Source organism: Puma concolor, chromosome B1, assembly GCF_028749965.1.
Source record: "Puma concolor isolate L17-30 chromosome B1, mPumCon1.1.hap2, whole genome shotgun sequence".
Lineage (NCBI taxonomy): Eukaryota > Metazoa > Chordata > Mammalia > Carnivora > Felidae > Puma > Puma concolor.
In genome coordinates, this window is record NC_141670.1 from 187269873 (window position 1) to 187289254 (window position 19382).

The 19382-nt window shown below is 37.1% G+C and overlaps 1 protein-coding gene across 4 annotated transcripts in view; it reads right to left on the reverse strand.

Annotated features, from left to right (window-relative positions):
• PI4K2B (phosphatidylinositol 4-kinase type 2 beta) overlaps nucleotides 1-19382 on the reverse strand; it is a 32062-nt gene that overhangs the window by 5275 nt on the left and 7405 nt on the right. For all 4 annotated transcript variants that reach the window (XR_015250544.1, XR_015250545.1, XM_086705308.1 and 1 more), the window contains exons 2-9: nucleotides 16973-17109; nucleotides 15066-15266; nucleotides 14354-14485; nucleotides 12122-12275; nucleotides 10919-10977; nucleotides 8968-9067; nucleotides 5301-5434; nucleotides 4676-4735 (exon numbers count right to left, since the gene is read on the reverse strand). Coding sequence is in view for 2 of the 4 variants with exons in the window: in XM_086705308.1 (XP_086561434.1) it covers nucleotides 4676-4735; nucleotides 5301-5434; nucleotides 8968-9067; nucleotides 10919-10977; nucleotides 12122-12275; nucleotides 14354-14485; nucleotides 15066-15266; nucleotides 16973-17109 (977 nt within the window). In the remaining 2 variants the exon portion in view is untranslated. The remainder of the gene's footprint in view (nucleotides 1-4675; nucleotides 4736-5300; nucleotides 5435-8967; nucleotides 9068-10918; nucleotides 10978-12121; nucleotides 12276-14353; nucleotides 14486-15065; nucleotides 15267-16972; nucleotides 17110-19382) is intronic.

Sequence of the window (19382 nt, forward strand, 5' to 3'; positions counted from 1 at the left end):
AGAGTCCGACGCGGGGCTCGAACCCACGGACCATGAGATCATGACCTGAGCCGAAGTCGGATACTTAACCGACTGAGCCACCCAGGCGCCCCAATTATTGTATGTTTAAATTAGAGAAGACTATTTTTAGAAATAGGTTAAGCATTGTAGGCAAAGAAGAAACACTTCAGAAGTCTCCATCTATGCTGCGTTTGAGAACTCGGTAGTGATGTGACGGTTAGGCCGAGGGCGGATGGTATAAACTCTCAGACTTCTGCATATAGACTTTGCTCTCCTTTAGCCTATTTCACTGGTCCTCAAATGTTAGTGGGTATAAGAATTACTGTACTATCTAAAACCACCCATAATCGCTTTATGGTTGATTTTAAGCTATTTTTTTAATAGTAATATTCCCAATATATTGTTTTCACATCAAATTTTTGAGTAAAATGGACATCAGTATGTGTATTTCCAGGGAGTGCTGCAGAAAACGGAACTCTGAGTGGCAGGAAGAGCCTAGAAAGACAGAACTGGAGCTTGAAGGAAAACCGTCCTCCAGATGAAGAGGAAAAGGCATCTGAGGAGTGGCAACAACACACACAAGCGCACCACTGGGAGACGAGAAATGGGAGGGAGTAAGAGTTAAGAGTGACCAGGCTTAGAGGAAGCCATGAGTGACAAGTGCCAGGGCAGGTGTACAGGACAGAGGCAGACTACCAAAGGTCTTGTTGACTGGCACTGGAGCCTGTACACAGTGACAAATCATGGAAGTTGTAAGTCACAGGAGACATGGTCAGATTTGCTTTCAGAGACATGGTTCTGGTTGAATGTGAAAGACAGGAAAAGAGGCCAGGATACCATTTAGAAGATCATTAAATGCAGCGAAGTGATGATAAGGGTCTCAGGCAGAGGCAATGCCTAAATGCAGACTGAGACCCCCTCATTTCATAGATTCAACATCTTAACCCTCTTGAGCCAAGTTTCCTCCACGTAAAATGCAGATAACTGTGTAGAGCTGCTATAAGAATAAATGACACCAAACATCAAAGTATCTAGTAAAGGGTAAAGTACTCAAGAGATACTAAAGTGTTACTTTCATTGTCTTTAACATCAATTGTTACTGAATCTGCAAATGAGCTTCCGGTTTATAAGTCACTGAATAGAAGTTCACTGTGTATTCATAAGACAGCTTTATTTATTATTTCTGCCACTTTCTCAGACCACATGTAAAATTATTTCACGTAAGTATTTTCTGAGGTCCAGTGTTCCCAACAGGCATAGGCAGAACACAAAATGAATGGCCTTAGACTCTTAACTATAGAACAAACCGAGGGTTGCTGGAGGGGAAGTGGGTGAGGGGATGGGCTAGATGGGTGATGGGCATCAAGGAGGGCACTTGTGATGAGCACCGGGTATCATACGTTAAGTGATGAATCGCTAAATTCTACTCTTGAAACTAATATTACACTGTATGTTAACTAGTTAGAATTTAGATAAAAACTTGAAACATAAAAAATAAATAAAATAAAATGAACAATCTTATTGAACCTGATCATGACCTACTGGTATTTAACGTAACATTCGAAATCTTTAACTTTAATAAACATTACTAGTTCCAGACTGTTTTTAAAAAAATGACTTCATACTAGCTCTTAGTTCCAGTCCAAATCTTTCTGAGAAGAATTAGAACACGTCACTGATAATGTGTGTAAGACTAAAAACTTACTGTAAACTAGGGCAAAAGACTTGGCTGTACCAAAGCACAAGTCTGGAGTTCACTGGCAAAACTGGAGGGCAGAGGGATTTAAGGAAAATTATAAACAGTAGAAATAACACAAGTATTTTGACTTAGTTAAGGAACTGGCTGAAAAATGATTTTGTTGCTCGGAATACAGGTTACTGTTATTTGTTTTTGTTTGTTAAACTTCTGTTTCAAAGCACTGATTTACTTTAGAACATAAAATAAAACCTGATTTTTCAGATCAGCTTTTTTAAAAAAACAGTTAAAACCAGAAAGCTACATAATCATGCATGGTCAGGGTACCTTATTCTTTCTGGCTATCAGAAAGACAAAAACCAAACCAAAACCAAACTAAACAAAAATGGGGAACCTGGGTGGCTCAGCTGGTTAAGCATCTGATTTCAGGTCAGGTCATGATCTCACAGTTTATGAGTTTGAGCCCCACATAGGGCTCTCTGCTGTCAGCACAGAGCCCGCTTCAGATCCTCTATCCGTCCCCACCTCTGCCTCTTCCCTGCTCACTCTCGCTCTCTCCAAAATAAATAAACTTAAAAACAATTAAAAAAAAAATCAAATTAAAACATACAACCAAGGCATCATTTTATTTTTTTTTCTCCAGAACTTGATCTTGTCATTTTTAAATTTTATTACATGCATTTGTAGAATACCTTAACTCCTTTGTGAATGAGATAGGATATGAACAAATAAACCTAAAAGAGCAGACAGCCTCTGGTATATCTTTGTGACAGATCTCAGAACTGGAATGTCCCCTATCTTTTCAGACAAGCATTTTAAAATTTGTATTTAAGGGGCTCCTGGGTGGCTCAGTCGGTTGAGCGGCCGACTTCAGCTCAGGTCATGATCTCGTGGTCCGTGAGTTCGAGCCCCGCGTCGGGCTCTGTGCTGACAGCTCAGAGCCTGGAGCCTGTTTCAGATTCTGTGTCTCCCTCTCTCTGACCCTCCCCCGTTCATGCTGTGTCTCTCTCTGTCTCAAAAATAAATAAACGTTAAAAAAAATTTTTTTTAAATAAATAAAATAAAATTTGTATTTAAATTCCTCATGTACTAACTTTAATTTACAACAAAAGCTTATACAATTATTTAGAGCTTTTCCCTGAAAAACAAAATTCCTGAGAGGGGTGCCTTAGTGGCTCGGTTGGTTAAGCATCTGACTCTTGATTTTGGCTCAGGTCATGATCTCACGATCAAGCCCCACATCCAGCTCATCAAGGAGCATGGCGCCTGCTTGGAATTCTCTCTCTACCCTCCTCCCCCCCATCTCTCTGCTCCTTCCCGCTCCTGCTTGCTCTCTCTCAAAATAAATAAATTAAAAAAAATTCCCAAGATAAATCTTTACGGATAAGAGAATTCCAGAAGATGGAGAATATTTATACATCACTTTGTTTTAAGCAAAATGGTCATCTTAGGGCATAATTATCTATGCCAGAAAATGTAGCTCAACTATAGTTTGGGATGGTGACACTCTTCGACATAATTATAATCATGGGCCACCTAAGCCCTTCATGCCTGCCTGAGTCACCTAACTCGGCTCCCTGCAAGGCCCCCTGGCTCTGGCCTCCTCACCTGCTGAGCAAATCTGCACCTGACTGTCCAGCCTCACCTTCCCTAGTGGTTCTTAATCTTTGCTGGGTTAGAGACACCTCTGGTTGAGGTATAAATTCCACCCCAAAATGCACATACAAACAGAATTTAGCCTAATTCAGGTATTCACAAAAGAAGGTCTCCTCTCTGGAAATTAGTTTTTTGTGTATTTTTTCCCCCAGAAATTAGTTTTATCACAACCCTTTCGAATGGTAATCTCTCACTGCTCCGATCCCTTCCACGTGGAATCTATATTCTGGCACTTAAGGCTTCCAAGATCTGGCTCTAGCCTTCTTCTCCAGCCACTTCACTTACTATTTAAAACTTACGACTCCAGCAAAGCACTGCATAAATGCAGATAACAGAGAGCACAGAGAGGTGTACGAGCGAATAATCCATCCTTTTCCCTGACCCCTGGCCTCCTCATCACAGCAAATGTTCCATGACAGGAGGAACTGGGTCTTGCTCACAGTTCTATTTCAATCACTTTCTGGTACTAGTTCTGTCAATAAATATTTGGTGTATGAATGATTATTTAACTTGATCATATCTATTTGTTAAAGTTATATAATGTAATCCTCAGTACAAAAACTAGACTGGTCTTTTTTGCCACAGGTATGCAGCAAATAGTTACCTGAAATCAAACGTGTATTTTAGGAAGAAAAACTTAATTCGTAAGTCACTAAAAGACAATGTTTACAGTAACTTATCTGTTCATTATACTTAACACTATAAAATTATTCACAATAATTTAGTTTCATTTCAAGTTTTCCTTCTGGAATCTAAGTACTATCAGTAGAGTGGAAGAACTAGACATTATCCGTAGACCAGCCAGCCTGCACACCCACACCAGCAGACCTAACGCCTTGTACCTCTAATTAAAGAAAGACGGAGTGACAAGACTGAGTTACTATTAGTAACTTTTTTGCCTCACTCAGTGTTCAACTTTGGTGATATGGCGATTTACTGACTGCGCCAGCAAAGGCCAAACACATTCTATGAGAGAAATAATCAAAAGGCAACAGAACTCGGCACTGAAACATCCAAGCAAGTGGACTTGAGGAGGAAAAATACAGTAACACTCAGGAAAATAGTTATCAAAATGAAGACAAAGAATTCACAGGAGAGTGAAACTGGTTAACTAAACAATATACAACAAGGTCAAAAATGCCTAATTTAGAACAAGACAGGAAAGATGCTATTGAAATCAACTTCATTTTTAATCATACGAGCTATTTTGGTTCAGCATAAAAGAATTGCATCTTTGGGTCACAATGGAGAGAAGGGTTAACTACTACTGTTTCAAAGAGAAACTGTCTTCTTAATGAACAAGGTCATAAAAAGGTAACTTACCTGACCCCTCATAACAGACATCTGACTTTCAAAAGTAGCTTTGTTAAATCTTCTGTCAGTCTTTATGGGAAAGGAGGAAAAAAACCTACATTATTATAATTCCAAAAATCAAGAAATTTGAAACAAATATTTGAAAACAAAGGAACTCTTCAACTTAGCACATAAGGCCATTCCAGAGCTTTCCTAATAGATTAAATAACATGTAAAGAGTATTTTTACTTGAAGTATTTTTGTTATGTCTCTAGAATGACAAGAATAGTTTATTTATAATCCACCTGGTCCCAAAAGGATTTAAAGTGACCTCCCAGCCAATGGGTTTAGGTGTTTTTGAGAGAATTAAACTACAGCAGCTCACCAAATATTTATTACAATTTATGGAGTACTTTTGTAAAAATTCAACTTTTGAAGAAAACAACTTGTCAGATTGTAATAGAGTCTTACTTCAAAGAACACTCATAACCAGTGTAACTTCACAAATTTATGCTCCTGTAAAGTAAAGCTGTTAATTCCTTTTTAAGTCAGGCTCTACACCAGAAGCAGTAAACTGCAAATTAGCTCTATTAAGAAAATCTCGTTTGAGATTTATTTCGTTTTCCACAAGAATTAAAATGAAAAATTTATTTACCTTAAAAAGTTCATGAAGATCTTCACATAAATCTTGCACAAAGTTCATGTCGGAAATATATGGTAGAATCAAGTTTCTTATTTCTTCAGAAAAAGGAACTTTTGCTTGAGGAAGCCAAGCCCAGTGAAATGGATCTGAATGAAAAAGGAGAGAGAGAGAGAGGAAGAAGTTATCAGAGAATAATCATCCTGATTCCAAGTTTGGATGGTGAATTCAGATGGTAAAGCACAGTAAAGTATTATTTAGAACTAGTCAGGTTACTGAGTTTTAAATAGTAAAAGGTAAGAATTTTGATAATCAGTCTCTCTCAGACAGCCCTATATCAAAAAATACATCTGAATCCCTGGTTTCTAAATTTGGAAATTAAGGGACACCTATAATTTGTTCACATACACCATATCAAATACCATGGCTAAGATTTCCCTGCCCTCCTCCCAGTTACAAATTATCAGGAATTGACCACTCACGAGTGTGTGTGTATGTGTGTGTGTGTGCGCACGCATGTGTATGTGCACGCATGCACATGCGTGGAAATATATGATGTTCCAAAGTCTTACCTAAAAAAATGTTTTCAGTGTTATTTACTTATTTATTTTGATAGAGAGAGAGAGAGAGAGAGAGAGAGATTGCAAGCAGGGGAGGGGCAGAGAGAGAGGAAGAATCCCAACCAGGATCCATGCTGTCAGCGCAGAGCCTGATGCAGGGCTTGAACTCATGAACTGTAAGATCACGATCTGAGCCAAAATCAAGAGTTGGAGGCTTAACCGACTGAGCCACCTGTGAATGTTCCAAACTTTTAAATCATTAGTAGGTGAATAGGCAAATGTCTCTAAGGGATCAAAGATCCATGACTGGGGCGCCTGGGTGGCTCAGGTGGTTAAGCGTCCGACTTCGGCTCAGGTCATGATCTCGCAGTCTGTGAGTTTGAGCCCCATGTCGGGCTCTGTGCTGACAGCTCAGAGCTTGGAACCTGTTTCAGATTCTGTGTCTCCCTCTCTCTCTGACCCTCCCCGGTTCATGCTCTGTCTCTCTCTGTCTCAAAAATAAATAAACGTTAAAAAAAAAAAAAAAAATTAAAAAAAAAAAAAAAGATCCATGACTTCAGGCTAATTCTAGTTCTCTCCTAAGAAGACTGTTAAATCTACACAGTACTAGGATGAGAAAGATTCGTAAAGTCGTAGAATCTTCTGGAGAGGATGCATATTCAAATTCCTGCAAGAAAGTATATGTAAGGCTTATGACAAGATGATCACCCACGGAGCTACTGTGGGCACATCCAATGAGAACCTCCTACAGCTAGAGTCATTCCTTTTGACTTCTCTTTTATTATCTCCCTGTCCACTGTGGGAAGTACACAGTCCATTCCAAAGAAAGCCCTTCCTCCGGCCCACATCTCCCTGCAGCTATATCTAATTTCCTTTTTACTTTTCCCTGACCAATCACATAAAAGCTCTTATTCCATGCCTGCCTTTACTTCTGATCCCTATCCCTCAACTTCTATTATCACCATTCAGACCGCTCTCCCCTAAGACCACCAGCCATCTCATAAGAGTCTCTCCAAAGGCACACTTACAGTCCTCATGCTACTTAATGTCTCTGTAGAAAGTAGCAGTCTTCTCTCATCTCCCTTTGTGAAATTCTCTCCTGTGTGGCTTTGGAGATACTACTCTCCCAGAGTGTACTTTCTATCCTTTAAGCCACTTCTTTTGTTTGCTGGCTTTTCCTCTTGCCTTCCATGCCACCATTCCCCCCTTTCTCTCCTTCATTTATTTGCTAAACATTCATGAGACATTCACTGAGTATTTGTGTACCTCACATTGTCCTAGTGGTGGTATTTGTTCTCCTTGAATTCCCTGAGGTAATAAACACCACCGTGGCTTCCGCTACCACGGTGACAGTTTAAAAACTATATCTTCAATATCAACTCCTCTTTCAAGTTCCAGATCTCTAATCGTCAACTGCATATTTGGTAAAATTTCCCAGATGTATTGTAGGAGCCCTTAACTTAACACTTTTAAAATACAATTTGCATATAAATTCCAAACTATTAGAGGGAAAAAAACAATGAAACAAAGACATCTCAAGCCAATTCAACAAAAGATAGGAAAGGAAAAATAAATTGGAATTCATGGTCAATAGAAAAAAGTAAGATGGCAGGAAAAGTTCAAGCACATTATTTATTGAGACTTTAACTAGAGTTAAATGTACCTTTTAAAAGAATCTCAGATTGGGTAAAAAAATATCCAGTTAAGTGTTGGGCATAAGTCATATGCTTACAACAAAATGATGGAAGTAAAAAATAAAAGTATAGAATAACACCAGGTAAATGTTAATAAAAAGAAATGAGGTGTAGCAATGTTACAACAGATAAAATAAGTAAAAAAAAAACATTGAGAGGGATAAAGTGAGATGTATTTCACACTAATAAAAGAACAAGCCACCAACAATATAAAATGCTGGGCCTTTATGTATGTCAAATACACAGCAAAAAATGTACAGAAATGCAAGAAGAAATTGCCAAAATCACAATCTTGGTCAACTTCAACTCTCAAAAATTAACAGATCAAGTGGTCAAAAAAATAATATGATTTGACTAACAACTACAATCTTTAATTAATAGACAGATGCAGAACTTTGTGTCCAGACACATTCTTTTCAAGTACCCTTTAACTGGCCATCAACCAGATTACAAAGGAATTACTAACAAATTTCAATCAGCAGAATTCACGCAGCCAGTCATAGGTCACAAAGCAATAAAACTTGAAAATAAAAATGGGCAGGTTTTTTTTTAATCAACTGACACAGAAATTTTATTTACTTATTCATTAATTTTTATTAAAAAAAGGTTTTTTTTTAGGGGCGTCTGGGTGCCTCAGTCATTTAAGTGTCCAACTTCGGTTCAGGTCATGATCTCATGGTTTGTGAGTTTGTAACTCAGGAAGTTCTTTTTTCTTTTTAATTTTTTTTTAATGTTTATTTTTTATTTTCGAGACAGAGAGAACATGAGCAGATAAGGGGCAGAAAGAGGATCCGAAGTGGGCTCTGTGCTGAAAGCAGTGAGCCCAATGTGGGGTTTGAATTCACGAACCGTGAGATCATGACCTGAGCCAAAGTCAGATGTCAACTGACTGAGCCACCCAGGTGCCCCAATTATAATTCTATAAAAAAACTTTGTACCCATTAATCCAGATCTCAAGATGTCACGAACAATTTTAAACAAAATAAAACTAGCTCAAGAAGATGTAGCAAACCAGACCCTCAACCACAGAGGAGACTGGTAAGGCAGTTAAAGCACTACTCACTGAAAAGGGGAGAGGTAGGCCTAAACTGTTTTGTAAGTGAATACTACCCAAAACATTAAAGTTAAGTTCTATCCATATATTAAAATAGATGATTCTCATGTTACATACATTTAAAAACTTATTCTACAAGACTAACACAAGCCAAAAAACCAAAACCAGACACAGTCCCTCAAAAATAAGCAAACAAACATGGCAAGGCCCGTGTAGAATGTATCTTTGCATCCCCACATCTAGAACAGAGCCCTAGTGAATGATTATTCTTCACCCAGTTTTTCTTTTCCTTTTTTTGATATCCATAAGTTTTGTTCCCTTCCCATTCTGGAAAAGGGTGATTATAGAATGTATAGATGGTTCTAAACACTTACATGCTCTCCACTCATCAGGATGCTTAAAAGGAAATGCCAGACCATTATCAATTGCAGCTATTTTAATAAGTGATTCTTTATCATCAATCCATTTCGTTTCCTAAAGAAGAAAAAAATGGCTGCTGATAAAAAAATGTATATGAATATTTCTAAAAGATCAAGTATTAAATAAATTTTTAAAAATTATTGAAGTTTAAATACCTTTTATTTGAAGAGACTAAAAATAAATAAGTTGCCTTTTATTAAAGGTCTTACTATAAATAAAAAATAAGTTATCAGAAAGTACAAATTTCCACACTTGAAGGGAAGAAACCATCGTATAAATCAGTAAGAATTTCATAATCACTATTTTTTATTTGCTATTATAAATTCAGATAGTACTGGTTTCATTTCTTTCCTTTTGGGGAAGAGGACTTGGAATTATTAAGACTTAAAAATTTGTTGTTTCAGATAATTTACTGCTAGATATACTGCTTAAAAGTATGACATTTGTAAAATATTGGTATTTTTAAGAGAACTTAACAAAGCTACCTCATTAAAAATTTAGTCTTTCCTGGGGTACCCCAGAAATATTTAGTCCAAACACAAAATGTTTCTAAATAAAACTCTTCAAAGAACAATTATAAAAAGGTCCAGTAGAAGGAATCTCAAGATACCATTAATTACAGAAAGTAGGCCATTCCTAACTTCTACATTCTTGACAGCAAGAGGGATTTCATGTTAAAGAGTATTTATTATGGGGGTGCCTGGGTGGCTTAGTCGGTTAAGCGTCCGACTTCGGTCATGATCTCGCGGTTCATGGGTTCGAGCCCCGTGCTGACAGCTCAGAGCCTGGAGCCTGCTTCGGATTCTATGTCTCCCTCTCTCTCTGCCCCTCTCCTGCTCACGGTCTGTCTCTCTTTGTCTCTCAATAATAAACAAACTTTAAAAAAATTTAAAAAAAGAGTATTTATTATGTAAAGATAAGACGGTTGCCATTAGCAAGTGGCCTAGATAAAAACAAAAGGTAAAAAAGACAATTTTAAAATGAGAAGTATTAGCATGAAGGTCCGTGTCATATATGTCTGGTTTGTTTCTTTTAGTTTATATCCAATATCCTACCTCACTGAAAATGCACAAAATACTTAAGAGCAAAAGAATAAAATTTTCAGTAAAATCTAATTGCTCAAGATACACCAATAAAATATATTTAGCAACTATTATGAAAATATATATTTATGTGTGTATTTTAAACCTATTTCTGCTGTAACTGCCATTTATTTTTATTTCTGTTCTTCTATTTACAATTTTATTGAGGTATAATTTACACACAATAAACTTCACATATTAGTGTACAATTTGATAAGCATCCGCGGATGTGAAACCTCCACCGAAAGTTTTCTGGTGTCCTTTGCGGTGGCTCCCTCTCTCGCTCCCTCCCTCTACCCCACCCGCAGGCAACCAGGGTCTGCTTTCTGTCACCAGGGATTAGTTTGCACTTTGTAGATTTTCACATAAATGGAATCAGTGTGTTCCCTTTGTGAGTAGCTCCTTTCACTCAGCAGGATTTTGAGACTCATCCACATTATGGAGTCATAAGACTCAGAGAGAAGTGAATTACTAAAATATAAACATGTCGACCAAAAATACCAGAACCTTTTTTACATAAAAGCAAAATAAATCTGGTGGTCGTGGTTCTACAACGAATTTCCCAAGTTCTAAAAAAAAGTACCAAGCTGGTATCATTCTTCTACTCTAATACAACATAAAAAATAAAGCTGCACAGAGATTTAGAAATTTAAAAAATGCAGTGTAAACAGGGGAGGAAAGAAAAAAGATGAGAAAAACAGCAAAAGGAGATAAAACCAAGGATCTAAGTGAAGGAAATGAAGAAATGAAGAAAAACATAAATTTAAGGAATCTTTTATAGAAATTGTGTGTGTCTCTGAGTATAATTTTGAAATTTCCTTACCTTAACTTCCTTTCCCTGTTGCTTTTCGTATTTGATTAACCAATTGTCATTTCCCCTGTCTTTCAAAACAAAACAAATGTTACTTCATTTTTTATGGATATCATAGCTTAATATCAAAGGAAATATTCTAGTCACCTTTTGATTTTCAAGACCTTAACTGGTTATCTGTGGCACATGTGTACATATTAAAGGCTCCAACCTAACACATACAAGCCAAAAAATACTTACAAATGTTAACTAACACTTTTTGAGGGTTTACGCTATGTCAGACATTGTTGTAAGTACTTAACAGGCACTAATTCATTTAATCCTTATAACCATTCTGTGAGGTATGTATTATCAAGAACTATTAAATCAAGGTTATTAAAATCAAGGATAACTTCTGTTCCCCTCAGGAAGAAAAAGCATGTACCTCTATTACCAAGCACATTTCTGGGTAGGTTCTCACCTAATGTCTGTATAGAAGTACTCTATGACTCTACATCAAATTTAACATTAATCTAAGACCACATTAATTAAGGCAACTCTGGAAAAGTATGTAATGCTTTTTCAGAAACTAGTATAAATGAGCAAATATTTTGAACCAGTGGTTCTCAAATTTCAGCATGCTTCAGAATTACCGAGAGGACATGTTAAAACAGACTGGTGGCCCCTTATGCAGAGTTTCTGTTTTAGCAGGACTGGGGTGCACTCTTCTGAAAAGATGCATGTGTAACAAGTCCCCACAGGAAACTGACCCAGCCAGTCCAGGGAACCGTATTTGGGAACCACTGTTTCAGATGATCTACACCACTGCTCCATTCTAGCACAGAAAAAAAATCAAGTTTAATGTATTTATAGACTATGCTAACAGTTACCTAAAGTCAAAATAAGCATCTAAAATAATTTACACAATCAAGTTTTAATTATTCATATTATGCAGATAATATTTCTGGCTTTGTCCTGCTGCTAAGAAATTCCCCAGGAGGGACAAGAACTGACCTCTACCACCCAGGCAGGAGACTGCTATGAGTTAGAATCTCCAGTACAAGATTAACTCTGCCCAAGGGAGTCAGTACTACATCTGTTTTCCAAGGCAGGTAGAGAAAAAGTGGCCTCCAGACTTCTGTATCAAAATTTTATGTCTTTGATTTGGATAACAAGAGTTGAATACAATCTGCAAACTAACAAGATTTGAGTAAACAAGTAAGAGAACTTCAATACCTGTATTTCTGATGATGTAATCCAAAATAACTAATCTTTCAAACTGTGACTGAAATTGTTTTCTAATATTCTCGGGCAAAGGGTCAGCTTCAAACTTCCTAAGCCAATATTCAGCCTCCTTGTAACCTTCAACAAATAACTGAAAGGAACCAATCTATAATTTTAAGAACTAGAGTTAGAAAAGAAAGTACAAGAACAAAGAAATTACTTCTTTAATTTCTCACCAGTATCATCATAAAATGTTATATAAACATTATAAGAAAAATAGAAGGGTTAACACTAATTTAGATAAGCCATATTTATCAAACCATTTTTATACACTAGCTTTAAACAGCCACATAAAGAATACATAGCAAAGTAAAAATGCTCAACCCTAGGCTTTTAAGGAGCATGGAAGCTAGTTTAGGATAACTAAAAAAGAAAATGCACATGTGCCCTCAAGGTGAAAATCTCAACTCAGACTGATGTTTTCTAAAAATATTCATTAAAATGAACTTAATTATAGTGGCCAAATATTACACCTATCCTGGTCATTTAATAACCGTGCATACTTTTATCTTATTGAAGAAATACTTTAGGATTTTTTTTACAACATAAAATATGGACTATATCCTTATTTTATTTTATTTAAATTTTTTTTTTCAACGTTTTTTATTTATTTTTGGGACAGAGAGAGACAGAGCATGAACGGGGGAGGGGCAGAGAGAGAGGGAGACACAGAATCGGAAGCAGGCTCCAGGCTCTGAGCCATCAGCCCAGAGCCCGATGCGGGGCTCGAACTCACGGACCGCGAGATCGTGACCTGGCTGAAGTCGGACGCTTAACCGACTGCGCCACCCAGGCGCCCCTGTTATATCCTTATTTTTTTAAATGAATTCTTCAACTTTGCAGATTAAAGATCCGGTCACAAATTTTAAAGAATAAATCAATCAATCATAACTTGGTTTTAAGTGGTTTTTAAGAAAATCCTTTCCTTGAAGATATGTCTGTTTTAAAAGGCATTTCTGTCATTAACATTACTAAATATATTTATGGCACAGGACACATGGGTTACCTGGTTGGTCTCATAAATACAAATAACCACAAAGAAAATCTATTTCTTATCCTAACACTATGTTCTTATTGTTGGCCTGAAATTTTAACTATATATCTAAAAGGTTTTCTTTAAAGCACTTAATAAGTAGTCATAAATATGGAAATAATATCTTTCTTTAGTCACACTTAATTTTATCATATCCAAGGAATAACAGGCCTTGTAAAAATTTTCAAACTTTCTCCTTACTTGGAGTATAATTTTAAAAACAATTTAAGTTAACCATGAATTTCTACTCAAATTCTTTTATCTAGATATATGCTAGGCATAGCAACCACAAAACAAAATCACAGGTCACATTACATATGTATATACACACAAATTACATATATATACATATATATACACACATACATATATATACATGCATATATTACATATACATATTACATACACATACATATTACATATATATAATGTAAAAATGTAAAATATAAAAAAATAAAAAATATATACAAATTATATATACATACACACACACACACACACACACACACACACACACACACACACACACATATATATAAAAGCCTGAAGTTTTTCTAGAATGCCTTCCCATTAACCCTTCCCACTCCTGCTTAGCCAGCTGCTAACCAATCTTTAGGTTTATCTAAAAGTAATAAGAAAAAACAAAATTCATTATGTAGTCCGTAAACAAGAATTACTACCACTTACTTTTATACTATGTGCCAGGCACTATACCAAGTACTTGACATGAATTTCTTCATTTTATCTCACAACCTCAAGAGGTAGTTTTTCTCATCCCAGTTTATAGAAACTGGGGCTTAAGGAGCAAGCAACTTGCCCAAGGGCTCAGAGCTAACTGGTAGAGGGGCTGCGAGAGAAACTTAAGTCTGTGCTTTTAGCCATTACTTTATAAAGCCTTAGATGCAAACTCCTCCTGGAAACAGTATCCCCAGTCCTCCAAGCTGGGTTAGACATCTCTCCTCTATCCTCTCTGAGAATTTAACCATACTAACAGCTTTCTCATATCACACTGAGATTGCTTGTTCACTGAAAGCTCTTTGAGAATGAAAAAACTATTTTCTTTATTATCATATCCACAGCCTACAGCACACAATACTCAGGTAATACATGCTGAATTGTCCCCCCAAATAAAGTTTCTCACAGTAACTTACCTTAGGGGGGAGTCCTATCCGATGGAATTTTCTACCTACTTTTGGCACTTTCTCTAAAGCATACTTTTTGCCTCTAGATTTTGCACGGTCAATTGCGCTGTAGTTAAATGTCTCACTGACAAGCCAAACCACCTAGAAACACAGTTTAGAAAAATGGTTATGAGAATTTGCATTATAGTGTTTCTACTCATATACACCATGAAACAAACTCTAAAGCTATAAATCAGCGAAGTTCAACCCAATCCTAAATGGTGCAGAGAATCTAAACTAGAAAAGCTTAGGGATTTTGCAAAGTCAGTTAAATGGCACATATTTTGGAGAGAGGCAGCTTAAAACTGGCCAGTGGAAGAAAGAAGTAATCATTCTGAGATGTAGAATTAGGAAGGGATATTCTGAGGAAGTCTTCAAATAAAAATTCATAAAGGCTAAATAGAAAGAATTCCTAGAACACCGATATTCTTCTGCCTTCTAAATGTTAGTTCTTTCTCTTCTTGTCTTATCGTCAGCATCATCTAGGCATCAGCAGCCAGGGAGACTTGCTTGGACACTTTGAGCATCTCCCCTAGAATCAATTTATCGGTTACTCATGTCTCCAGATTACCAAAACAAGGGCTCAACTTCAGGTTCTGTCATCAGAAATATTACTAAAGTGTTCGCAGAGAAGTAGACTATAAATTAGAAGCACATAATGAAAACCAATTTTCTCCTTTACCTTTGTTTTAGGTACAATATTCAGATGCAGCTTTTCATCCACAAGGGAGGCACCAGCTTCAGAAAGGTATCCCTGATTAGGAAGCAGGCAGCCTCTACCGAAGCAGCAAGGGCAGCAGACCTTATGAACATATTTGGTCCATTTTGGATTCAGTTGACCATAAGGCTCTTCTGATTTGGGTTTAAATACACCAATAATTTTCTATATAAAATAGGAGACATTTTCTGAGACTTTTAATATAGAGAGATGATAACCCATAAAATGCATTTGGTAATCTTTTTCTATTTCTTCCCACCAGATTTGGACATAACCCTTAAATATTAAGAGGTTTAGTTCTCATTGTGTTTTTATATCCATTCTCATTTAACAATGTAAAATCAGTAATCCTTTGGGCTAGTAGTTTTCAAACTGTGCTCTCAGCAACACTAGGAAAGGTGAGAGGGGAAATGAGAGTAGGGCTCTAAGACCCCCTACCACTTAACTAGATTAACTCTGACTTCACTTGTTTTATTACTGGACTTCCAACTTAAGAAAGGGTTCTGCTGATTTCATAATGTTTGAAAACTACTGCTCTAGATCAGATAGCATCTATTAAATATCCATATTATGTGTTTACTTACCAGCTACTTTCTCACTAGATGTACATTCTAAAGGGCAAGGAGTTTGTTAGGGCTGTATCCCAAGTACTCAGCACAGTGCCTGGTACACGGTAGGCATTCAAGCATTTGTTAAATGAACTAATAAAGCCAATGACAAAAAGTCATCTCTAAAATATAAAGGTAATGATAGGATATAGTGAATATCTATGTTGTCAGATTCTCCTACCCTAATCTTTTTCCAGTTATTTTTTTGTGAATCATTTTAAGTAAATTTTCTCCTCTTAAAAAAAATTTGCCCATGGATGTCTAAAGTCTATAATCTTTATTACTGGTCTGATAAAATATATTCATATTAAATTTAGAGGGTGAATTATCCTTAGACAAGAAATAAAAATCTTACTATAATTTTAAGTATATAATTGCTTTATAATGCAATAAAATCTGAGTCACTAGTAAAAAGTTAAGAAGAAAAAATTAGTAAATCAAACTTGGAGGAAAGACTGAGAGACTGACATTACCATATATATATATATATATACACACACACACATATATGTGTATATATATGTATATATTTATATGTATATATGTGTATATATATATATATACATATATATATATACATATATATATATATACACACATATATATATATATATATTTAAATCCCAAAAAAGACTGTTTTAAAATGTAACTTGGATCTTTGCAAAGAATATTAGGATGAAATCATAACCTTTTTTACTCCTGAAGAAAGAACTGCTGGTTATGTATCATTCAGGAAGCTTTTAAAGATAATAATACAGATTTCTGAAAATCTAGACTAATTGGAACAAAGTCCCATATCAACTTCTCTTTTCTGCCCTAGAATTCTACTTTGGTTCATTTCACGATGTCACATTCCAATGCCTTCAAGCTTCAGGCTGCCCAGGTTCCTCTGGCATAATGCTGGCAAATATTCCTAGGGCAAGCCTTTGAAAGTTTAAATTTCTACTTTGCTTGGCTAATATAGATACTGTAAAGTAAGGACTTACGAATATAAACTCAACAAATCTATAGCTGAATGTGAACATTCCGTAATTGCTTGAAACCAAGTACTAAAATAGTAGGAAAGCAAACTGTGACTTAAAATGAATAGCGCTATTTCTAAATAGCAGAATGCTCTAGTTAAACACAAAACAACCCCCCACCTTTATTTTTGAAAAGAGGGTGCAATCAGATTAGGAAAATAGCTTCAGAACCTCATAATGACTCCACATTTAGTGTTTTCCAAAATTTCTGTTATATACAGTAGATCTGTGAAATTCTCACCCTCTTAGGATCCTTCACAAAGTAACTTCCACTTGAACCTTGAGAGATTCTTTCTGGAAAAACTCCAAATTCTATTGCTTGCTCTGCTTTCAATATAACATCAGCAAATTCAGGATCATCCAGGAATGTATTCAATGCTGAAGAACCAACAATTATTGCATTAAAAAATCAATGTTGATATAGAACGTGACGAAGAAAGGCCAGCTATGAGAATGCTTGTGATAGGGACCTGTGATACTGGGTTAGGTGATTAGCATTAGGACATTAAGGTGCAGAAGAACAAAAGCCATCACATGGCTTCCAGGATGCTCCTTCTCTAGGTTTAAGAAAAAATGTAATCAATTATCATATGGGCTGCTTGGATCCTCGCTTTTTTCCCCCAACCCCACTTCTCTTTGAAGTTCAAGTACTGACGCATGAAAAACAAAATCCCTATTTGTTGAAATAATCATACTAATACCTCCGATTGCTCTGAATTCCTCCTCTCTTCCAGTGATTCTGTTCTTCATTCCACCTCCCCTTCCAGCTGTGGTCACACCTCAGATCTGTCATCACCAATACCTGCAACCTCCCCACACCTTTCCATTTCAAGCACCTTTTATCTTCCTCGTTCGTTCCCTCTAGTACCCTGAGTTCAAAAATTATTCCATCCCACTAGGACCCACAAGGCACTGACCTCCCATGTTGCTACTGATCTCTGCGTCCTCACATCCCTCGCTGGCCAGCTTAATTAAATTACGGGCAGGCATCATATAATCACTCTTCTTTTCCTCCCTCCCCTTATCATAGTCACCTGGAAAAATCCCATTAAACTCAACTGGTTAAACTCAACTGTCTGCAGAGTACACCTAGGCCTGGATAGCTGAACTTGACGATACAAACATACACAAACACAAGGCCTCAGAGCTCACTTTAATGTAAATTCATCCCCACAAACCTCAGGTGGGTCCTTCATGCCACCTGGGAAGCACACTACGTTCCTGTTTCAAACTGAATCTTTGTGTCCTCCCAAGATGTGTTCAAGCCCTAACTCCCCATGGAATTGTACTGGGAGATGGAGTCTGTGGGAGGTAATCAGGTTTAGGTGAGGTCATGAGGGTAGGGCCCCCACAACAGGATCAGTGCCAAGAGCATGCTCTCTCTCGCCCTGTGCCATGTGAGGACACAATGAGAAGGTGGTCATCTGCCAGCCAGCAGGAAAGCCTTGATCTTGGACTCATCTTGGACTTCCCAGCCCTGATCGTGAAACTTCATCTTAGACTTTCCAGCCTCCAGGACTGGGAGAAATAAATGTCTGTTGTTTAAACCACTCAGTCTATGGTATGTTGTTCTAGTAACCTGAACTAGGACAACTCCTGGTACCGTTTCTCCCACTGTTCTGGGCAACTCTCTCATAACCTCCCCCCTCTTCACATTTCCAACACCCCCTCTTTCTCAGACGATCCTTAACAGATGCAACCAGAAATCAGTATCATCAGCCCTCCACACCATATCTGCTCACAACATCCTGTCTTCCACCTGTTACTACAGACGAACTAAGCTTGAAGATCAACTCATTCACTTTGTGTCCTAGACCCTATCTCTTCCTGATGATTCCAGGACATTTCTTCAGCAATCCTTCCCTGCATCAATATTTCCCTCTTTATTGGATCACTTCTATCACCATACTAAGCATGCTGTAATTTTTCTCAGCCTAAATGTACTTACTCCCACGTTACTCCTAGATATTCCCTCATTTCTTTGATCCCCTGTATAGCAGGTCTCTATAGTTATTTACATTTAATATCTCCAACATTTCTTCCTCGACTCTCTGTTGAACCCATTTCAATTAGGTTTCTGTCCCAACCACTCCACTGATAAAACTTTTGTTGAGGTACACAGTGACATCCGTATTGCTAAATCTAACCTCAGAACTTATCTTCCTTGACCAGTGCCACCATTTGACCCTGTTAATCACTCCTTCCTCCTTCACATGGCTTCCAGGATGCCCCTTCTCCAGGTTTTTCCATTTCATTGGCTCCTCTTTTTCAGTCTCTTTGTTGGCTCACTTTTACCTCGTGACAGTTTACCTTTAGGATGCCCCAGATTCAGTTCATGGTCCTCTCCTCTTCGTTATCAACACTGATGACTCCCAAATTTATTTGTCAAGCCTGGACTTCTACCTTCAACTCCAGACTACGATATTCAACATCTCTACTTGGATGTTTAATGGACAGCTCAAATTTTACCACCCAAAACTCAATTCTTCTCTTTATAACTCCACCTGACTGCTTCCCTCTCAGGTTTCCCTATTTCAGTTATTGGCAACTCCAAATCTTCCAGTTGCTCATGGAAATCCTTGGAATCACCCATGATCTTATACTCTCACCTCCAACATCTAATCCATCAGTAGTTTGCATGGCTCTACCTT